Below are 18437 nucleotides of genomic sequence, written 5' to 3'. Positions count from 1 at the left end.
ATGGGAACCATGGGGCTTGGAGCGTGTCCATAACAGGCTCCACCGCCTCAGGCCACTTCCCTGCAGCCCGGCCAGGAGCTGCTCCAGGAATGAAGGATACATTTCCGCCCTGCCCAAAGGAGGGGGAGTGGTAGCTGGGCCGCCGGGCGTGGGAGGCGGGGCTTCCCGCGGAGGCGGGGCTGCGGGTGGTAGGGGCCCAGAGCGTGAGTCGCCCCGAGGACCTTCCCGCCAGGGGCCAGGCTGCGCGGCGGCGGCTCCTCCTCCTCCCCCTTCCTCCCCCCTCCTCCTCCTCCCCCTCCTCCTCCTCCCCCCTCCTCCCCCCCCCTCCTCCTCCCCCCCCTCCTCCTCCCCCCCCCTCCTCCTCCCCCCCCTCCTCCTCCCCCCCCTCCGCGCGGGCGGCGGCGCGGCGCGGCCTGACGTAACCGGGCGCTCGGCCCCGCCCCAACGCGGCTGAAGCCTCGCAGCCAGAGAGCCGGCACCGCCGCCGCCTGGGCTTGGAACGCAGCGCGAGCGGCCATGGCCTCCGGCGCCGCAGCTAAGCGGGCGCAGGGCGAGCGGGCGGCGGGACGGCAGCCCCGGCCCCGTCCCCAGCGCTCGGCTGACCGTGTGCCCCCTCGTCTCGTCCCACAGGCCGACACTCGACGGAGGCTGCTGCGCACCGTCAAGAAGGAGGTGGGTGCCGGGGGCGGGGGCGGGGGCTCGGGGCGCGATCCTGGGGGAGGGGGCTTCCAAGCCCCCCGGGGAAGGGTCTGGAAGGAGAGGTAGCCGGTTTCGGCGGCGGGACGGCCATTTCCGGTTTGGGGCTCACCTGGCTGGGTATGTACCTCCCGCGGAACTGAAGGCGGCCGAGTTTGGGGGTGGGGGTATAGGGGGACTCTGGATGTTTTTATGCTGCGTGCAGGGGCGGGTGCAGCGGGAGGGCCCCCCGCGTGTGGGGCACCCCTGGATATGTGTGGGTAGGACCTCCTCTTGTGGTTGGGTCTCAGTCAGGTGAGGCCAGCGCCTGGGGGTGCTGACTGGGCGTATTGGGTGGTGGGGGGCTGAATGGAGCTGCAGAAGGGAGACCAGACTTCGGAAGGGGGGAAAGGTTCACTGGAAAAATGCCCCTCATCCCAGATCTGCCCTTTCCCGCAAATTCTCAATGCTTGGAGCCACCCCCAGGAGCCAAGAGACTCCCCCCGCCCCCATCCCTGAAAGCCCCTGGCAAGTGGGTTACTCCATTTGTGGGCTCGTCCCCTGCTGTTTTGGCAGCTGGGTGTCCCTTAGCCCCTACCCCACCCCCACATGCAGTAGAGTGAGAAGCAAGCAAGGTTCAGCTGTCCCTCTGCCCCTTCCCTCTCCTTGGGGCCAACTGGGAACCCAGTCCAGCCTTTAGCTTCTAGCCCTGGACTGCCCGCAGAGGGGAGAATCCATAGTGGTTGGTTCCTGGGAAGCATTTAGATGCTTGGACCGTGTGTGTGCGTGTGTGTAAAGCATGCACACGCCTCTGTGGGCGAGGACATGTGGCTGTGAGTGTGTGCCTCTGAGAATGTCTGTGCATCGGTCTGGAGATATCCAAGTACATCTTCTTATTGCGTGTACACGGGTCTGTGTGTTTACGTGTTTCCGCGAGTATGAGGTGCATCTGTGTGATGCATGAGTCTCTGTGTACATGGGAGAGGCCGTGACCGTGTACGTGTGATTGTGTGTGAGTCTGTTGCCTTCCTTACGTGACTTCACATCCTGGGACCCCGCCACTGCTGAGCTGCCCCAGCCCTGTATCCTGAGTCCTCAGCCTGAGACCACAAATGCCCGCAGCCCTTGGGGGCTGGCCTCATTTCTGCGCCTGTGGATGTGTGTTGAGGGTGTCCACCTCTGGTGTCAGCACTGAGCACCAAGAAGCCCCTCCCCGCCTGGTGGCACACAGCCACCAAAGGACAGCCTTGAAGCCGGGACCGGTTGCTGCCCCTCCCTGCGCAGAAAGCTCGGGCATATGTGTCTGCGTGTAGGTCTCTAGGTGTGGCGCGTCCCGCGTTGTTGAAAGAATCAGCTCCAGGGCTGACTGTACATTATAGCGTTTCTTCTTCTTTTTTTTTTTTGTTTTTTTAACGTGTATGTATTTTTGAGACAGAGAGAGAGCATGAATGGGGGAGGGTCAGAGAGAGAGGGAGACACAGAATCCCAAGCAGGCTCCAGGCTGTGAGCTGTCAGCACAGAGCCCGACGCGGGGCTGGAACTCACAGACCGCGAGATCATGACCTGAGCCAAAGTCGGACGCTTAACCGACTGAGCCACCCAGGCACCCCTCATTCTCGCATTTCGGAATAAGGTGGGATGTGTGGAATTCCTCAGAAAGGCCCAGATGTTTCCAGTTTAGCCCTCTTAGAGGCCCTGTGGGGACCTGAAGAAAGCTCTGTGTAGATAGACCACCTTCCAACAAAACATACAGACCTACAATATTCTGATGACTATGTTAGGGGAGGGTGTCTCTAGCACCTCCCCGAAAAGCCTTCAGGTTAAAAACCTGCAGACTCTTTGCTCATTGTTTAACCAAACCTGGTTGTAATATGTGCTCTCCAGATGTTTGCAACTGGAATGGCTGTGTTTTCAAGGAAATGGTTGGCTGTTCAACTGGGAGTGGGGGCCACAGGCAGAAGAATGTGTGAACAAGGCATCTGCCTCTGGGCAGGGCTCCAGCTGGGACCCTGGTCCCAGCTCTGCCAGCAGCTCCCTCGATGCCCTGGACAAGTCCTTTCCCCTCTCAAGGACTCAGTTTCCACATGTGGAGAAGGAGCGTCCTTGGAGGTCCCACCCATGTCAGTCTAGTTTGGATTATTGGCCGCAGGGAGGGGGGGTGGGGTGGTGGGGTGGGTATACTTTGCCCCTGGTGACCAGAGGTGTGGGCGTGCATCCTCTCTCCTGGGAGCAGCCGAGTTTGGGGCATGGAATGAGCTTTCTGCCTGACAGGAGGCCAAGGCCATCGCCTGATCAGAGAGACTGTGTGGCATCCCCCTTGGTGCCTCAGGGGGGCAGGGACAGAACCTCGCAGATTTGGGCAAAAGGCCTCTAGCGCCCATTCACTCCGGATCTGCAGTCAGAAGGCACGGCTTACAGTAGTGAGTTGGTGGCTGATTCTGAATTCTGTCTTTCTTGGGGCACATCGTTTCAGGAATCAGAACTTCCATTTACTGGAGGCTACTCTGTGCCGTACCTTGTGTGGACAGGTAACTTTCTGAGGTGAGTGCAACTGTCCCCACTTTAGAGACAGAGAAACCGAGCTTGGAGGGGAGGCGTGAGTTGCTCAAGAGCATACGGCCGACAAGGTGCAGAGCCAGGGACTTCACCCCCAGGTCTGTCTGGCACAGAGCCAGGTTTTTACCTCTCATAACCCAAACGTGTCCATCCACGTGTCCGCAGCACTGCAATGTCAGCACGGGTGGTGGATGATTTCCATCGCACGGATGTGAAAACTGGCCCAGAGAGAATAAATGATGTCCCAAGGGCAGAGAACAAGTAAAGGACAAGTTCAGGTCTTCTGTTTGTCAGCCCTTTGTTCAGCCCGGGTGCCCCCTGAGGGCATGGCCACAAGCCCATGTCCCACCAAAGCCGACTTCCTCTCTCCTTCCCTTTCTCTGCCCACCTCTTTGGGGAACATCTCCCCCCCAGTATCAGAGAGCCAGGCTCCAGTGGAGTGGCATAGGGAAGCTCTTTGCCTAGAAATCGGGGAGTCAAGTCAACTCTTCCTTCTCCCATTTTCTGGGTTCAGAGGAGCCACATCCCTGCCTGTCACAGCCTTTCCCAGAGACACCTCCCACCCTTCTTTCTGGAACTGTTGGCGTAACAGTCAGTTGCTTTTTAATTTTTTTCTATTTAAAAAATGTTTTACTGTTTTTATTTATTTTTGAAGGAGAAGGAGAGACAGAGCAGGAGTGGGGGAGGAGCAGAGAGAGAGGGAGACCCCGAATTCGAAGCAGGCTCCAGGCTCTAAGCTGTCAGCACAGAGCCCGATGCAGGGCTCAAACCCAGAAACCGTGAGATCATGACCTGAGCCGAAGCCGGACACTAGTGCACTGTACCATCTGAAAAGTAGGAAGAAAGCTTTAACTTGGTAGGCTGTTACCAAAGACCTTCTGTAAGTTAGTTTTGGAAGTTACAGGAAAGACAGAGATCGAGCAGACAGTGTTTGGATCATTAAGGTGCTCATAACAGAATAGAGCTGTCCCTGGGGTTTTTGAAACAGGAAACTTTCTGTGGTTTTTAAAAATAATTTTCAAAGGAATTCATTTTTATTCATGGCCATTTGTTCACTTCACAAGTAACTCTTAAGTGCCTGTTAGCTACTAAGTGTTATCCAGTTGTTGTAGAATACAAACGTTCCAAAACCAGTCTCTGCACCCCAGGAGTTTGTTGTTACCACTGTCCTTTGTATTATTTACTCTATTTAGTGCTTTCTAGGTGCCAGAGTCTCGTAGAGCTTATAATTATCATTGTTATTTTGTATTGGCATTTGTTCCAGTTACCGTAAGTTCCCGGTGAGGAATCCGAGTTTTCAAAGACTGGGTAGAACCTACGGTAAGCGTGCAGAGTGAGTAGTTCAGTTTGCCAGGTAGAGAGGCAGAAGGACCAACATTGGTGTGTTTGACAGTGTTTGTAAACTATCACGATTACGTGTTTGGTGGAGTACACAGCAGTGCAGAGGCGAAGGTGTACGAGTGAACTTAGCAGGATTTAGGAGCAGCTGGGTTTTGCTGGTAGAAAACGTGTGCTATGGCAATGGTTGGGAATGAGGTGAGTACCTAGGTAAGACAAGCTTATGGAAGTTTGTTAGTGCTATAGAAAGGAGTAGATCTTACCCGATAGGCCTTGGGAAATTTCTTTGGTAGAATGCTTTTAGCGGCAAATAATAGGTGACTTCTATCAGTGACTAAAGCAGTAGGAACCAGAAATGTTTTGATGGTTCAGTGATGTCATCAGGATGCCAGTCGTCTCTTGTTCAGTTTTGGAGTTGGTGGTATTTTTATTTCTCCTTTCTGGGGTGGCTAATTAGCAACGGTTCCAGGTATCATATTCTCATGGGAACACCCAGTGGGTGGGAAAGACTGCTTTTCTTTAGGTGTTTCTTTTCACTAGGAAGAGGCTTGCAGTAGACTTCCTCTAACATTTTAAAGACTAGGTTAGGTCACACACTCATTCCTCAACGGGTCCCTGGTAAATCAGGTACTGTGATTAGCTTAGAATAATCCTTTCTCTTTTTGAAGCCAGGGTGAGGCCACCTTCTCTGTGTATGGAGACAATAAATATCCAAATAAAGTTGTGATTCTCCAGCAAGAATGAAGAATACGGAATGGCTCTTAGGGAGGGAACCAGCAGTATTTGATGCAGGGATTTTGGAGAATTTGAAGCAGAAGACTAATAAGATTAGATTTGAGTTAGGACACTCTGGTTGATGCATAAAATACAGATCACCAAGCCTTTTTCCTAAAGAGCCAGTGAATATTTTAGGTGATGTGGTCTCTCAGCTCTGCCCTTGTAGTGTGAAAGCAGCCATAGCAATATGTAAGTGAAGACATGGGACTATGCCCCAAGAAAACACTGTTTACAGAACCAGATGGCAGGTTGGATTTGGCCTGTGGCCGTAGTTTGCTGAAGCCTCATATGGAGGATAGGTTATAGGAAACCACATATAGAGACTGGGAGGCAGAGGAAGCTCCTGTTTTCTTAGCCTAGTATTAGTCCATTATGAAACTTTCAGCTGTGTAGATTGAAAACGTCAGGGGGTTCAATTTACTCCGTTAATTTTTGTTTCTGGACCTTGTGTCTTTCTCATTTGTTTTGGTTAACTTTTTTTAATCATTTAAGAAATACCAATAATATTTGGTGGCTTTTTTTTTTCCCTGCGAAAATTATCAGTTAAGAACTCATGTTTGACTACGGCACTGGCAGGGGAAAGATAAAGCAGAGACCGAAACAGTATAGTTAATATGAATTTGTGATTCCTGAATATCAAAAGTTAGGGGGTGAGAGAGAACTCTCAGAAGATTCAGAGATTTACAGGTTGTGTGCCAGCATTTAAATTGGGCATGAAGAATGAGTAGGACTTTATCAGATGAACAGAGGAGAGCAGCAGGAATGAGGACACAGTAATTATGACTTTTTGATTATCTTGGCAATAACTGCCTTTAATAGGTGAACTATATTTTTAATTTTCTAAGAAATTAAGGAAAAGAAACAAACAAAACACTATAATCAGTAATATGTTGTTATACTGGGTCTGACAGTTCTGTTTTTTTCTAGAACAATCCCTGTTACTTCTTTTGATTCCTATCTGCCAGAAAAAATGAACTGAGTCCTAGTTAGTGGGAGAAAATTAACTGATTTTTCATATTTGAGAGGAACTTGTATATGGTAGAACATAGTGGCAACCACCAGGGTTCTCTCTTTTTTTTTTTCTGATTAAAATAGGATTTTTGCTTGTTTCACACTTTCTGACATCATGATTTCATCTATTCCTTTTAAACCTTTCTTCAAATGGGTATATAGGAATGTAGGAATTTTCTTTTTTTTTTTTTAACATTTTTTAATTTATTTTTGGGACAGAGAGAGACAGAGCATGAACGGGGGAGGGGCAGAGAGAGAGGGAGACACAGAATCGGAAACAGGCTCCAGGCTCCGAGCCATCAGCCCAGAGCCTGACGCGGGGCTCGAACTCAAGGACCGCGAGATCGTGACCTGGCTGAAGTCGGACGCTTAACCGACTGTGCCACCCAGGCGCCCCAGGAATGTAGGAATTTTCAAGGCAAATACCAAGAAAAAGAGTTTACAGAAAAGGTGTTCTGTGACATAACCTTCTGACTGTAACCACGTGTAAGACATCAACCCCAATAGTAAAAATTTCATATAACGCAGTTGTGTTAGAGACACCCCAACGACACCCAGATTTGATTATTGACTAGAAGCTCTCCCAGACCTCAGCATATAGTTGTACTCATGCCTGTGGATTGGTATGGGGATAGGCTAGAAAGGCCAATCACCACAGAGGAAAGCTGCATGGGGTGAAGGCCAGAGGAGACCAAGCGCAGGCTTCCAGGAACCCTTTCTCTATGGAGTTAGCAGGATGTGAATTCCTCCAGCATGCAATTAGGGCAGCACAAGTGAAATGTTGTCTGCCAGTATGAGGCTTATGGATACTCAGTGCCCGAGGTTTCATCAAATGCTAATCACATAGGCATCTTCTCCTTAGCATGTCCCCAAATTCCAGGTTTCCAGAAGGAAATCAAGTGTACGGCCTGAAGCACATTGATTGTACCAGCACGTAGGCAGAGTGAGTGACTCTTAACCAGCTAGGGAATGGTGGGAACCCTCCTGAGATCCAAGATCCCAGGGAACCACCAAGGGCCAGTCATTCAAGTAGGATGTTCGGAGGGTAGCCATCTTTGGCCCGCTGGATGAAACCTGTTCTGCATAGGAATTATAGCCCTGACTTAATTTTTGGTGCTGTCTTAAGATTTTATTTTGCTAGCAAGTAATATGATGGTTACCATGGTACTGGTTTCAGTTTCATCATCCATATGAGGTAGGTATTTGCACAAAAATTACTAGGGCAATATTAGTTCATTATAATCTTTTTTTATGTGGCTAAGCTTTCATTAGGATTCTTAGATATGATCAACATAATGATTTTCGACTTAAAATTAGAATAAAATCTCTTAAATATAAGGAAAACCCAGGTTTGATTCCTATAGTGCTGAATCCCTGTTTATAGTTATAAGATATTTGATCATATTCACCAATTGTTTTCTTGCCTAAGTATACAAATAACTTTTGTATTTTTGCATTTTGCTTTATGTATTTTCATATACTTCCATATGGGAGACAGTCCCCCTACTGTGTTACTTTGATCTCTATCTTCATTTTCAAGGTGACTGTATCATGCGTTAATATATGCTAAGAGTAGCTTCAGTGGATACCATGTCTTGTTGTTGGTGTTGTTCTATACATTTAATAAGCCTTACTTTTTACACAAGTTTTAAGTTCACAGCAAAATATAATAGAAAGTACAGAGAGTCTCCATATACCATACACCCGTACACGCCTAGCCTCCCCTGTTGTCAACATCTTGCACGGCTGTGGTCCCTTTTTAGTAGTACATTTTTTTCAGTTCCTTGGTTTAGTTTTCAGTGAGAGAGCATGCATGTGTGTGAGCAGCAAAGGGGCAGAGGGAGAGGGGAGAAAGAATCCTGTGGTGTCAGCACAGAGCCTGATGCAGGACTTGATCCCACGAACTGTGGATCATGACCTGAGCTCAGATCCAGACTTGGACGCTGAACCCACTGAGCCACCCAGGCACCCCGAGAACAGCAGTGCATTTTATATGGACACTAACTCATCATTTTCAGGCAAAATCTCTAATTTGCATTAGTGTTCATCCTTGGTGTTATACATTCTGTGAGTTTTAACAAATGTGTAATGATGTGAATCCACCTTTGTGGTATCGTGTGAAAGAGTTTCACTGTCTTAAAAGTCCTCTGTGCTGTGCCCCTTTATCCCTACATTCACCCCAACCCTTACCTCCATAGCCTTGCTCTTTCCAGAGTGTCATATAGTTAGAATCATACAGTGGATACCTTTGAATGTTTAGAAAGTTAAACTTCCCTGGTAATTGAAGGTAGGCATTCAAGACATTCTTTGCCCTTTGTTTTCTTTTGTTGCTCATCAGGAGAGGATCTGATGACCTCTTCCTTCCATGAAAAAAAGCATGATTTTTCTAGATGTGTGTCACCTAATGGGGAGGTTTGAGAAAAATGACATCATGAACCACTACATAGCACTCACATTGGGAGCATCCTCCTCTGTGATGTGCGGTGGGTGTAGATAGACTCTCTAGCAATGGAAGGAGACAGTCCCAAGAGGTTAGAACTTTATCAAAGTGGAATGCCAAATCCTTCTTACCTTGCCATTGGAAATAAGGTCAGGGAGAGTGTGTTTGCTATGGTTTGGCCATGCTGTAAAGGACAATAGCTATAGAGCACACTTTGTGAGGGGTGTTTCATCCTAAAACTGAACAGTCTCTGCTGAGGGGCTGGGGAAGTTCTGCCGTGTTAGAGCAAAATAAAGATACTGTCTTTTAACTCCTCTAATAGTGGAAGTCCAGAAAAATCATGCTAGTTTCAGTTTGACATTGTCAGCTCATGATAATCATTCTCCTAATGATACCAGTTTCCTCCAGTGTCATAGAGTCGGTCAGTGATGGTCATTGGAAACATCAGTTCACCTGTAGGTGTCAAATTCCGATGAAATCTATTCTTGCTTTCGGTCAATAAAGAGGAGAAAGTAAGATTTCTTAGTGCTTTAAGCCTACGAATGGTATAATAACATTCAGTGTAGTGGGTTCCCAGGTGTGGTCCCAGAGCAATACTTTTTAACAAATCATAAGGCGTACACTTGTAATTTCCTCTATTTTTCAATTGTTGATTTAACATGTATTTTGCCTTCTTCTCTAGGAGCAGATAAGAATGCTGAGGAAGACTCTATAACCAGGTAGGATTTGTATGGATTTGTAAAAATGACATTTGTTGGGGCACCTGGGTGGCTCAGTCGGTTAAGGGTGTGACTCTTGATTTCACCTCAGGTTTGTGAGTTCAAGCCCCAGGTCGGGTTTTGCGCTGACAGGCTCCTTGGGATCTCTTTCCCTCTTTCTGTGTGCACTCACTCTCAACGTATAAAGGAATGAAATGAAATGAAAAGGAAAATGAAAGGAAAGGAAATGAATGAACTGAAAATGATGTGTTTCCTAAGGGAACGCAGAGAACAAAAGCAGTTGTTGAGTGTTCTACCCTGGACTAGATACTATATCCTATGCGTATCATCTGTTCAGTTATATAGTCATTGCATAGCTTTGCAAAGTAGCTGTGTTATTGTAGCCTACTTTTTATTTCTTTGGCAAGTGTGGTTTAGGGAAGTTGATTACTCACCCCATGATTCCATAGTTAATGGGTAGCTGAGGGGCTTTGCCCATCAGCTCGTGAAGCTTCCACATCCATTCCTTGGTTCCTCAGCAGCACTGAGATGAAGATCCGGATCCTAGGGCAGATCAACTCAGAATGTCACAGGTAATGGTGTCGGAACTCTAATTTAGGGTTTTCTTAAGAACCCAGGTTAGTCCAAGCATTTGCCCTTATATATTTGACCACTAGTGCTAACAAAATAATTAGTGCAGTGGTAACTACTCCCATGTTTTTGCCATCAGAGATTTTAGGGTGGATGTCAGCTGTGGCCATGGTGTCACAGCTTTCACATAATAAGCAAGATCTCGTCAGGCAGCGCCTTAGATATGGTGATATCTCCTCTTCTGAGACAAATCATTTTTCTGTAAGGGAAGGATATCTAGTTGTAGACCATGTTATGTTAATTAAATTCAGCCTCTCTTTCGAGGATATTGCTATATGATTCTCTGTTGCCTAAGTTCCCAGTCTGGTTTCCCTTTGGGCTAGTACCCTTGACTAGTTCTAGGAAGTTTTTTCTTTGTTTGGAGATGTTTTTTCCCATGACTTTTTTGTACTGTGTTTTTGCCTTTTTACTTTCTTCTCTGGTTTTCTTGGTATTTTTTTTTCCATTAATTTTTCCACTTCTGCCAGTGAAGGACTCTCCATTTTTCCAGAGGCCAAATCAGAAGCACTTAGAATCTCACAATTTAGGGAACCTCAGAGATTGATTCATCAAAATACCCTCTGGTACTTCAACCTCTGTTTAACCTCCTTGCCCAATGGTTGTTTCCATGGAGAATTTGAAACTCAAAAGAGATTGAAGTGACCTATTTGGATATGATAAGTGACAGAAATGAGATTTCAATTTGGGTTCTTTTCTCTTTCTTTCTTTCCTTTCTTTCTTTGTTTTTTGTCTTCATCTTGCAGGCAAATGTTTTAATAATAGAAAGCTGGGGAGTGGGTCTAATGAATACAGTGAAGGAGAGTTATAATCGTATTAGCAGAGGAGACCAGGTTTCAAGAAGAACAACACTGAGTTGGATAGGAATGAGCTTTAGAAGAGATGTCAGAATGTGGGGGTTTATGCCAAGTGAGATAAAGGTGAAAGACAGGAATGAAGGACCCAGGATTAGGGGAGTTGTTTAGAAAGGCATATTCAACTAGAGTGTTCAAGAGGGTCGTGACCAGATTTCTGGTTTTGTGTGTGTTTGTTCATTGAAGGTGCGAGCATACCTCAGATTTTCTGTTGAGAGAGATTAAAAATCATTTGAGCTTCTGGGAAGAGTCTGTTTACAGCAAATAGAAATATGATATCATCGACTTCCACCCCAACTTAGGGAGGATGGCTTAGATCCTCTGAAGGAATTGGGGTGGGGGGTGGAGATTCTGAACAACAGAGATGTATGGCCCGAGGCAAGCTGTCTCCTCACTCCACCTCTTTTCCTAAATCTGTGATGCCCTTCCCATGTCCCTGTAGGGCTGGGCAGGGGTAGGACTGACTTGTCAAATCAGTAAGGGAGCTTCATCTGGATAGGTGATAACATGCCTATGTTGAGGTGACTGTGTGGATGACTGAGACTGTCAATTAGCATGATCTCCAGGAGCAGGACATGGCTCCTACCCTCGGTCATTTGAGCCCATCCTTGTTGTAGGAGTGTGTGCCTTCATAGGCTAAAGATTGAAAGGTTGGAGAATGCCACTGAACCGTGTGGAAGAGTGATGTAGGAGTGGGAGCTCATCGGGAAGAAAATATTCAGGCAGCGTATAGAGAAATAGAGGCACAACTACCAGGACCATTTTTTTTTTTAATTTTTTTTTCAACGTTTTTTATTTATTTTTGGGACAGGGAGAGACAGAGCATGAACGGGGGAGGGGCAGAGAGAGAGGGAGACACAGAATCGGAAACAGGCTCCAGGCGCCGAGCCATCAGCCCAGAGCCCGACGCGGGGCTCGAACTCACGAACCGTGAGATCGTGACCTGGCTGAAGTCGGACGCTTAACCGACTGCGCCACCCAGGCGCCCCAACCAGGACCATTTTGATCGCAGTCTCTCTCCTTGGGTAGCTGAATGCCCCTGAAGGCTTGGAAGGTCTTGCCAGTTATTATGGACCTAAATAAGGCAAGAGCAGTGGAGGAACAAAGTTGGCCTTAGGAACTTTTAATCTTTTAATCTCTAGTTAGTACTTCCACTCATGTCATAGAAACATTAACTTTGGTATATTTACTTAAACGGAGGTCTACCTGACATACAATGTAATATGTGATGCAACAACTCTGGATGTTCCACGATGCTCGCCATAAGCGTAGCTCCCATCTGTTAATGTACGATGGTATTACGATACCACTAGATTCCCTATGCTGTACCTTTGATCCTTGTGATTTATTCATTCTATAACTGGAACCCTGAACTTCCCTCTCCCCTTCACCCATTTTGTCCATCCCCCCACCGGCCCTCTCTTCTGGCAACAGTCAATTCTCTGCATTTATGGGTCTGTTTCTGCTTTTTCTCTGTTTGTTCATTTGTTCCCCTTTTTAGATTCTACATAGAAGTGAAATCATATAGGATTTGTCTTTCTCTGTCTGACTTATTTCACTTAGCCTCCTACGTCAAGGTATATCCATGATGTTGCAAATGGCAAGATCTCTTTCTGTTTTATAGCTGCATAATATTCCTTTGTGTGTGTGTGTGTGTGTGTGTGTGTGTGTGTGTATGTGTGTGTGTTTGCGTTTGTGTGTGGTCTGTTCATGTATTGGTGGACACTTGGGTTGCTTCCATATCTTGTCTATTGTAAATAATCCTATAATAAAGATAGGGGTGCATATATCTTTTCAAATTAGTATTTCCATTTCCCTTGGGTAAATAAATACCCAGTAGTGGAATTAGTAGATCCCATGGTATTTGTATTTTTAATTTGTTGAGGCCCGTCTATACTGGCTTTCACTGTGGCGATACCAGTTTACATCCCACGACCAGTGCGTAAGGGTTGTTTTTTCTCCACAACCTGAGCAACCCTTGTTGTTTCCTGTGTGGTGAAACTGAGCCATTCTGACAGGTGTGAGGTGAGAAGTCATTGTGGTAACGTTTATAGATTTAATTTTCAACCATTTCAGAGAATTCCCTGCCAGTCACACTTGGTCATGGAAACTCAGACTGGGTCTTTTCTGGAGATTTCACAGGTTAGGAGAGGTGGAGGCAAAATAGAGAACTGAATGCTTGTTTAAAACGGGGTCCAAATTTTGAAAGACCTGTACTCTGGAAACCATAAAACCCTGATCAAAGAAATTGAAGTTGACAGAAAGAGAAAGACATCTGATGTTCATAGATGGGAAGAATACATATTTTTAAAGTGTCTACACTACCAAAAGCAATCTACAGATGTAATGCAGTCCCTGTCAATATACTAACAGCATTTGTCACAGAGCTAGGCAATCAATCTTAAACGTTGTATAGAACCACAAAGACCTTGAATGGCCAAAGCAATATTGCGAAAGAAGAAAACTGGAGGTATCGCAATCTCAGATTTCAAGCTTTATTCCAAAGCTGTAGTAATCCAAACAGTTTGATGGGTACTGATGTAAAACCTAGCCTCATAGCTCAATGGAATAGAACCGAAAACCCAGAAATAAATCCACCACTGTATGGTCAGTTCATCTTCCACAAACAGGAAAGACTATCCAGCGGGGAAAAGGCAGTCTCCTCACCAAATGGTGTTGGGAAGACTGGACAAGCCACATGCCAAAGAATGAACCTGGACCAATTTCTTTACCATACACACAAATGAACTCAAAATGAATTAAAGACCTAAGTGTGAGACCTGAAACCATAAAAAATCCTTGAAGAGAGCGCAGGCCGTCATTTCTCTGACTTTGGCTGTAGCAACATTTTACTAGTTATGTCTCCTGAGCCAAGGGAAATAAAGCGAGAACAAACTTGGGGGACTACATGAGCCTACAAAGCTTTTGCACAGTGAAGGAAACCGTGAAAACTAAAAGGCAACCTCTGGGATGGGAGAACATGTTTGCAAATGTTTTGCAAATCCAGTAAAGGGGTAGTATCCACAATGTATAAAAGATTGATACAAGTCAGCACCCCCCTCTCCAAAAAAGCCCAGTTTAAAAATGAGCAGTGGACATGACCAGACATTTTTCCAAAGACAACATACAGATGGTCAACAGGCACGTGAAAAGATGCTCCCCAAAACTACAACGAGATACCACATCACACCTGTCAGAATGGCTAAACTCCAGGACACAAGAAGCAAGTGTTTGCGAGGATGTGGAGACAAAGGAACCCTCTTGCAGTGTTGGTGGAAATGCAAATGGGTGCGGCCGCTGTGGAAAACAGTATGGAGGTTCCTCAAAAACTTAAAAACAGAACTCTCCTATGATCCAGTAATTGCACTACTGGATACTACCCAAGAGAATACAAAAACACGAATTCCACGGGACACACGCACCCCTGTGTTTATTGCAGCATTATTTCCAATAGCCAGCACAAGGGTCCATTGACAAATGAGTGAACGAAGAAGTCCTGTATGTATGTATGTGTGTGTATACGTATATCCATACACACACACACACACACACTGGAATATTACTCAACCAGAAAACAATGAAATCTTGCCATTTGCTCACCTGGATGGAGTCTGAGAGTAGTATGGTAAGGAAAGTCAGGGAAAGACAAATACCATATGATTTTACTCATGTAGCACTTAAGAGACAACGAGTGAGCAAAGGGAGGAAAAAAAGGGGAGAGACAAACCAAGAAACAGGCTCTTCACTGCCGAGAACAAACAGATGGTTTCCAGAGAGGAGGTGAGTGGTGGGAGGGTTGAAGGAGGTGATGGGGATGAAGAAGTGCCCTTGTCATGATGAGCACGGGGTGAGTATGGAGTTGGTGAATCACTATATTAATAAACTAATATAACACTGGATGTTCCTATTACTGGAATGAAAATAAAACTTAATGAAAAAACCAAAGGCCAACTTTTAATTATACCAAGAAACTTCGTTGAATAAACAGCTGACCTTTCCCTTAATTTTTGAAATTTTGTTTTTAAATAAATGAACATGTTTTTGTTGTATATTTTTGCTCTAAAGGCTTTCCGACAAACCTGGTCCTGATGATTCATGGCCTACATCACCTAGCCAAGACTTAGATTTCGGTACCAAGGTAAAGTACCCTCCTGTGAAACTCACTTCCTGCTCTGAATTTAGTTTTCTCCATTATTTACTCTTAAAATTTAACAGTAGCCTGTGGATCATCATTTTATGTGTGTAATGGAAAGTTAGCAAGAACAAACCACTTTACAGATACATGACACGTTGAATTTTTTGATTTGTTTTGTTTTACTTTGGTAAATCCTAGAGGTGGAGGCTGAGAAAAGAATGGGCTGGAAAATATATAATGACCGTCAAATTATATTGGGAAAAGCTTTCCCATAATGGAGGAAATACGACATTTGGTTAAGGATAAGGATTCTTACTGTGATAGTAACATGACTGATAATACTCATGCCTAAATGAAATCTTATTGGGTCCGAGTATCTTTTGTACGTGGCCCCCGCCCCGGGCAAGTTTTATTTTGGTGACATACAGGATTTTCCTTGGTCTCTATCCTTTGTTCTATATTTAGACGAAAATAATATTAGAAAATGTAGAAATTTAGATGTTTGCATTATTTCTCAACATTTACCTTACAAAGGTGTTCCCCTGTATTTTTAAATAACTCCATGAAGAGTAAGTTAAGATTGTGCATCTCCCTGAAGAATACGTATTTTGCTGAAAAGAGTAGCTCTATGAGCAGAGGCTCTTCACAGCCAAGTTGTCAAATTTCTAATTTCAGAAATCTTTCCTATTCTAGCTTTTAAAAATATCTCCTCCTAGTCCTTGTGTCTGATTCTAAAATTTAAAGTTTCAGACATCTGATATGTAGTTAAATATTCATTTCAAAGCCCCTAAATCATTATAAGCTACTGGAGGTTAGGAAACACACTTGTTTGACTCCTGGAGCTCCTAGAATGAAGTCTTGCTTGTAAGAAGCAATGTCATAGTTGTTGAATGTGAATAAAGGAGTAGGGAAATGGAATTCCGTAGAATGGAATTTGAAAAGTAATGAAATACGCATGATATGTCACAATTAAATATGTGAATTTAAAAAGTAAGGCTTCAGTTTATATTCCATTTAGTGTTTAATACGTATAAACGCAAATGAATTCTATTGAGAAAATCAGGAGTTACATACGAAAGAAGGTTTCCGTATTATTTTTAGTACCCTCCCATTGTGAGCTTAGAATTGCAGAGAAAAAGTCCTCAGCCTTTGATTTTTCAACCCCATCTTTGTCCCATTACATAAGTCCTTTGAAGGTTCACATTTCTTCCTAGAATTCTCATTCCCAATTCTTTCTCCATAGTGAAGGTTGATGTGTTAGGAACCTCTCTTTTTCTGTTCTTTTGTTAGTCTAGTAAGAATTTATAGCTTTTAGGAAGTGATAGATGCCAGTGATTCAACAATTTATTTTATAGTGAAGAAACTTAAATTCTTTATTACAGTATTTATAACCAGATAACTGTAGAGTGATAAAAGTCAGTATTATAAGGGATATGCTGTGAATCAAAGTCTTAAGCTCATGCTTGATTGATTGGTCATGTCTTATAATTTTTTTCCTTTTTTCCTGTTCTCCCCCCATGCTTTTTAAGGTATTTTTTTATTTTTTTAAAGTTTATTTATTTTGGAGAGAGAGAGAGAGAGAGAGAGAGTGCAAGCTGGGTAGGGGCATAGACAGAGGGAGACACAGAATCCAAATCAGGCTCCAGGCTCCGAGCTGTCAACACAGAGCTCAATGTGGGGCTCAAACCCACAAACCGTGAGATCATGACTCATGAGCTGAAGTTGGACGCTGAACTGACTGAGCCACCGACGTGTCCCCCCCCCACCATGCTCTTTTTTAATGGTTTACCCCTACCCTAATATTTCCTTGCAGAAAACATTTCTTTAGTGTCTGTTCTTTTAGCACATCACTTTCTGTCAACTCCATTGTCAACATATTGGTTATGGAATTCTACTGTCTGTGTGTGGTTTTCATCCCTGACTCATTGCCCCACAAGGTTTATTATTCTTTTTTTCTCTTTTTTGGAAGGAGCTGAGCTAAATGTTTTTGTAATGTTTGTATTTCTCTTGGAAAGGGAGGGAGAGAGAGAAAGAATGAGCAAGTGCTCGTTGTTGTGATCTGAAAATATGCAAGGTATGATCTCAGTCCTTTTATATTTGTGGAGGGCTGTTTTGTGACCCAGGATGTCACTTACATTGGAGAATGTTCTGTGTGCACTTAAGAAGAATGTGCATTCTTACTGCTGTTGGATGAAAAGATCTCAATATATTGGTGTTGATATCCAGGTATATAAATGTATATATGAAGGCCAATATATATCTATGTGTATCTGAATACATCTGGTCCAATGACACATTGGATCTGTGTTTCCTTACTGATTTTCTGCCTTGACGATCTGTCTATTGCCATGCGTGGAGTCTTAAGGTCGTCTACAATCATGGTATTTGTATGTATACATTTATTCATGTTTGTGATTAATCGATTCATATAAGTGGGCGTTTCACTTTGGGGCATAAACGTTTGCAATTGTTAGGTCCTCTTGATGGATAGACCCCTTAATTATGATAAAACGCCCTTCTGAATCTGTTACTACCGTCTTTGGTTTAAAATCTAGTCTGTCTGGTGGAAGTATGGCGACTCCAGCTTTCTTTTGACTTCTAGTAGCATGATAGGTTGTTCCCCACACCTTCACTTTGAATCTGGAGGTGTCCTGGGGTCTAAAATCAGTGTCTTGTTGACAGCGTATAGATGGATCTTGTTCTTTGGTTTTGTTTTGTGTTTTATCCATTCTGATTCCCTGTGTCTTTTGATTGGGGCATTGAGTCCATTGACATTCAGAGTGATTAGTTAAAGATATGGATTTAGTGTCATTGTGTTATCTGAAGGTTTCATGCTTTTGGTGAGGCCTCTGGTCCTTTGTTGGTTCTGCTGCTTTCCACTCACAGAGTTGCCCCTTAGGATCTCCTGCAGGGCTGGTTTAGTGGTCATGAACTCCATGAGGTGTTGTTTGTCTGGGGAAGCCTTTCTCTCTCTTTCTATTCATATGACAGCCTTGCTGGGGAAAGCATTCTTCGCTGCATATGTTCCCGTTCAGCACATTGACTGTTTCCTACCCCTCCCTTCTGCCCTGCCAAGTTTCATTGGACAGGTCTGCTGCTACCCTTATGTGTCTTCCCTTGCAGATTAAGCCCCGTTTGTCCCTAGCTGCTTTCAGAATTCTCTCTTGATCTTTGTATTTTTCCAGTTTCGCTTTGACATGTCGTGGTGTTGACCTGGTTTTGTTGATTTGGAAGGGAATTCTCTGTGCCGCCAGGACTTGGATGCCTGTTTCCTTCCCCAGATGAGGGAAGCTCTCAGCTACAAG

At 44.8% G+C, this 18437-nt stretch overlaps 1 protein-coding gene across 7 annotated transcripts in view; it reads left to right on the top strand.

Moving 5' to 3' along the window:
• The first annotated feature begins 408 nt into the window (after window positions 1-408).
• Window positions 409-18437, top strand: part of LOC131495897 (small G protein signaling modulator 1-like) — a 65096-nt gene continuing 47067 nt past the window's right edge. For all 7 annotated transcript variants that reach the window (XM_058701074.1, XM_058701075.1, XM_058701073.1 and 4 more), the window contains exon 1: window positions 409-672. In XM_058701074.1, the coding sequence (XP_058557057.1) occupies window positions 517-672 (156 nt within the window). In that variant the 5' untranslated portion in view covers window positions 409-516. The remainder of the gene's footprint in view (window positions 673-18437) is intronic.

Source organism: Neofelis nebulosa, chromosome 15 (assembly GCF_028018385.1).
Source record: "Neofelis nebulosa isolate mNeoNeb1 chromosome 15, mNeoNeb1.pri, whole genome shotgun sequence".
Classification (NCBI taxonomy): Eukaryota; Metazoa; Chordata; class Mammalia; order Carnivora; family Felidae; genus Neofelis; species Neofelis nebulosa.
The sequence above is the reverse complement of the archived record's forward strand: the minus strand, read 5'-3'. Positions and strand labels throughout refer to the sequence as shown.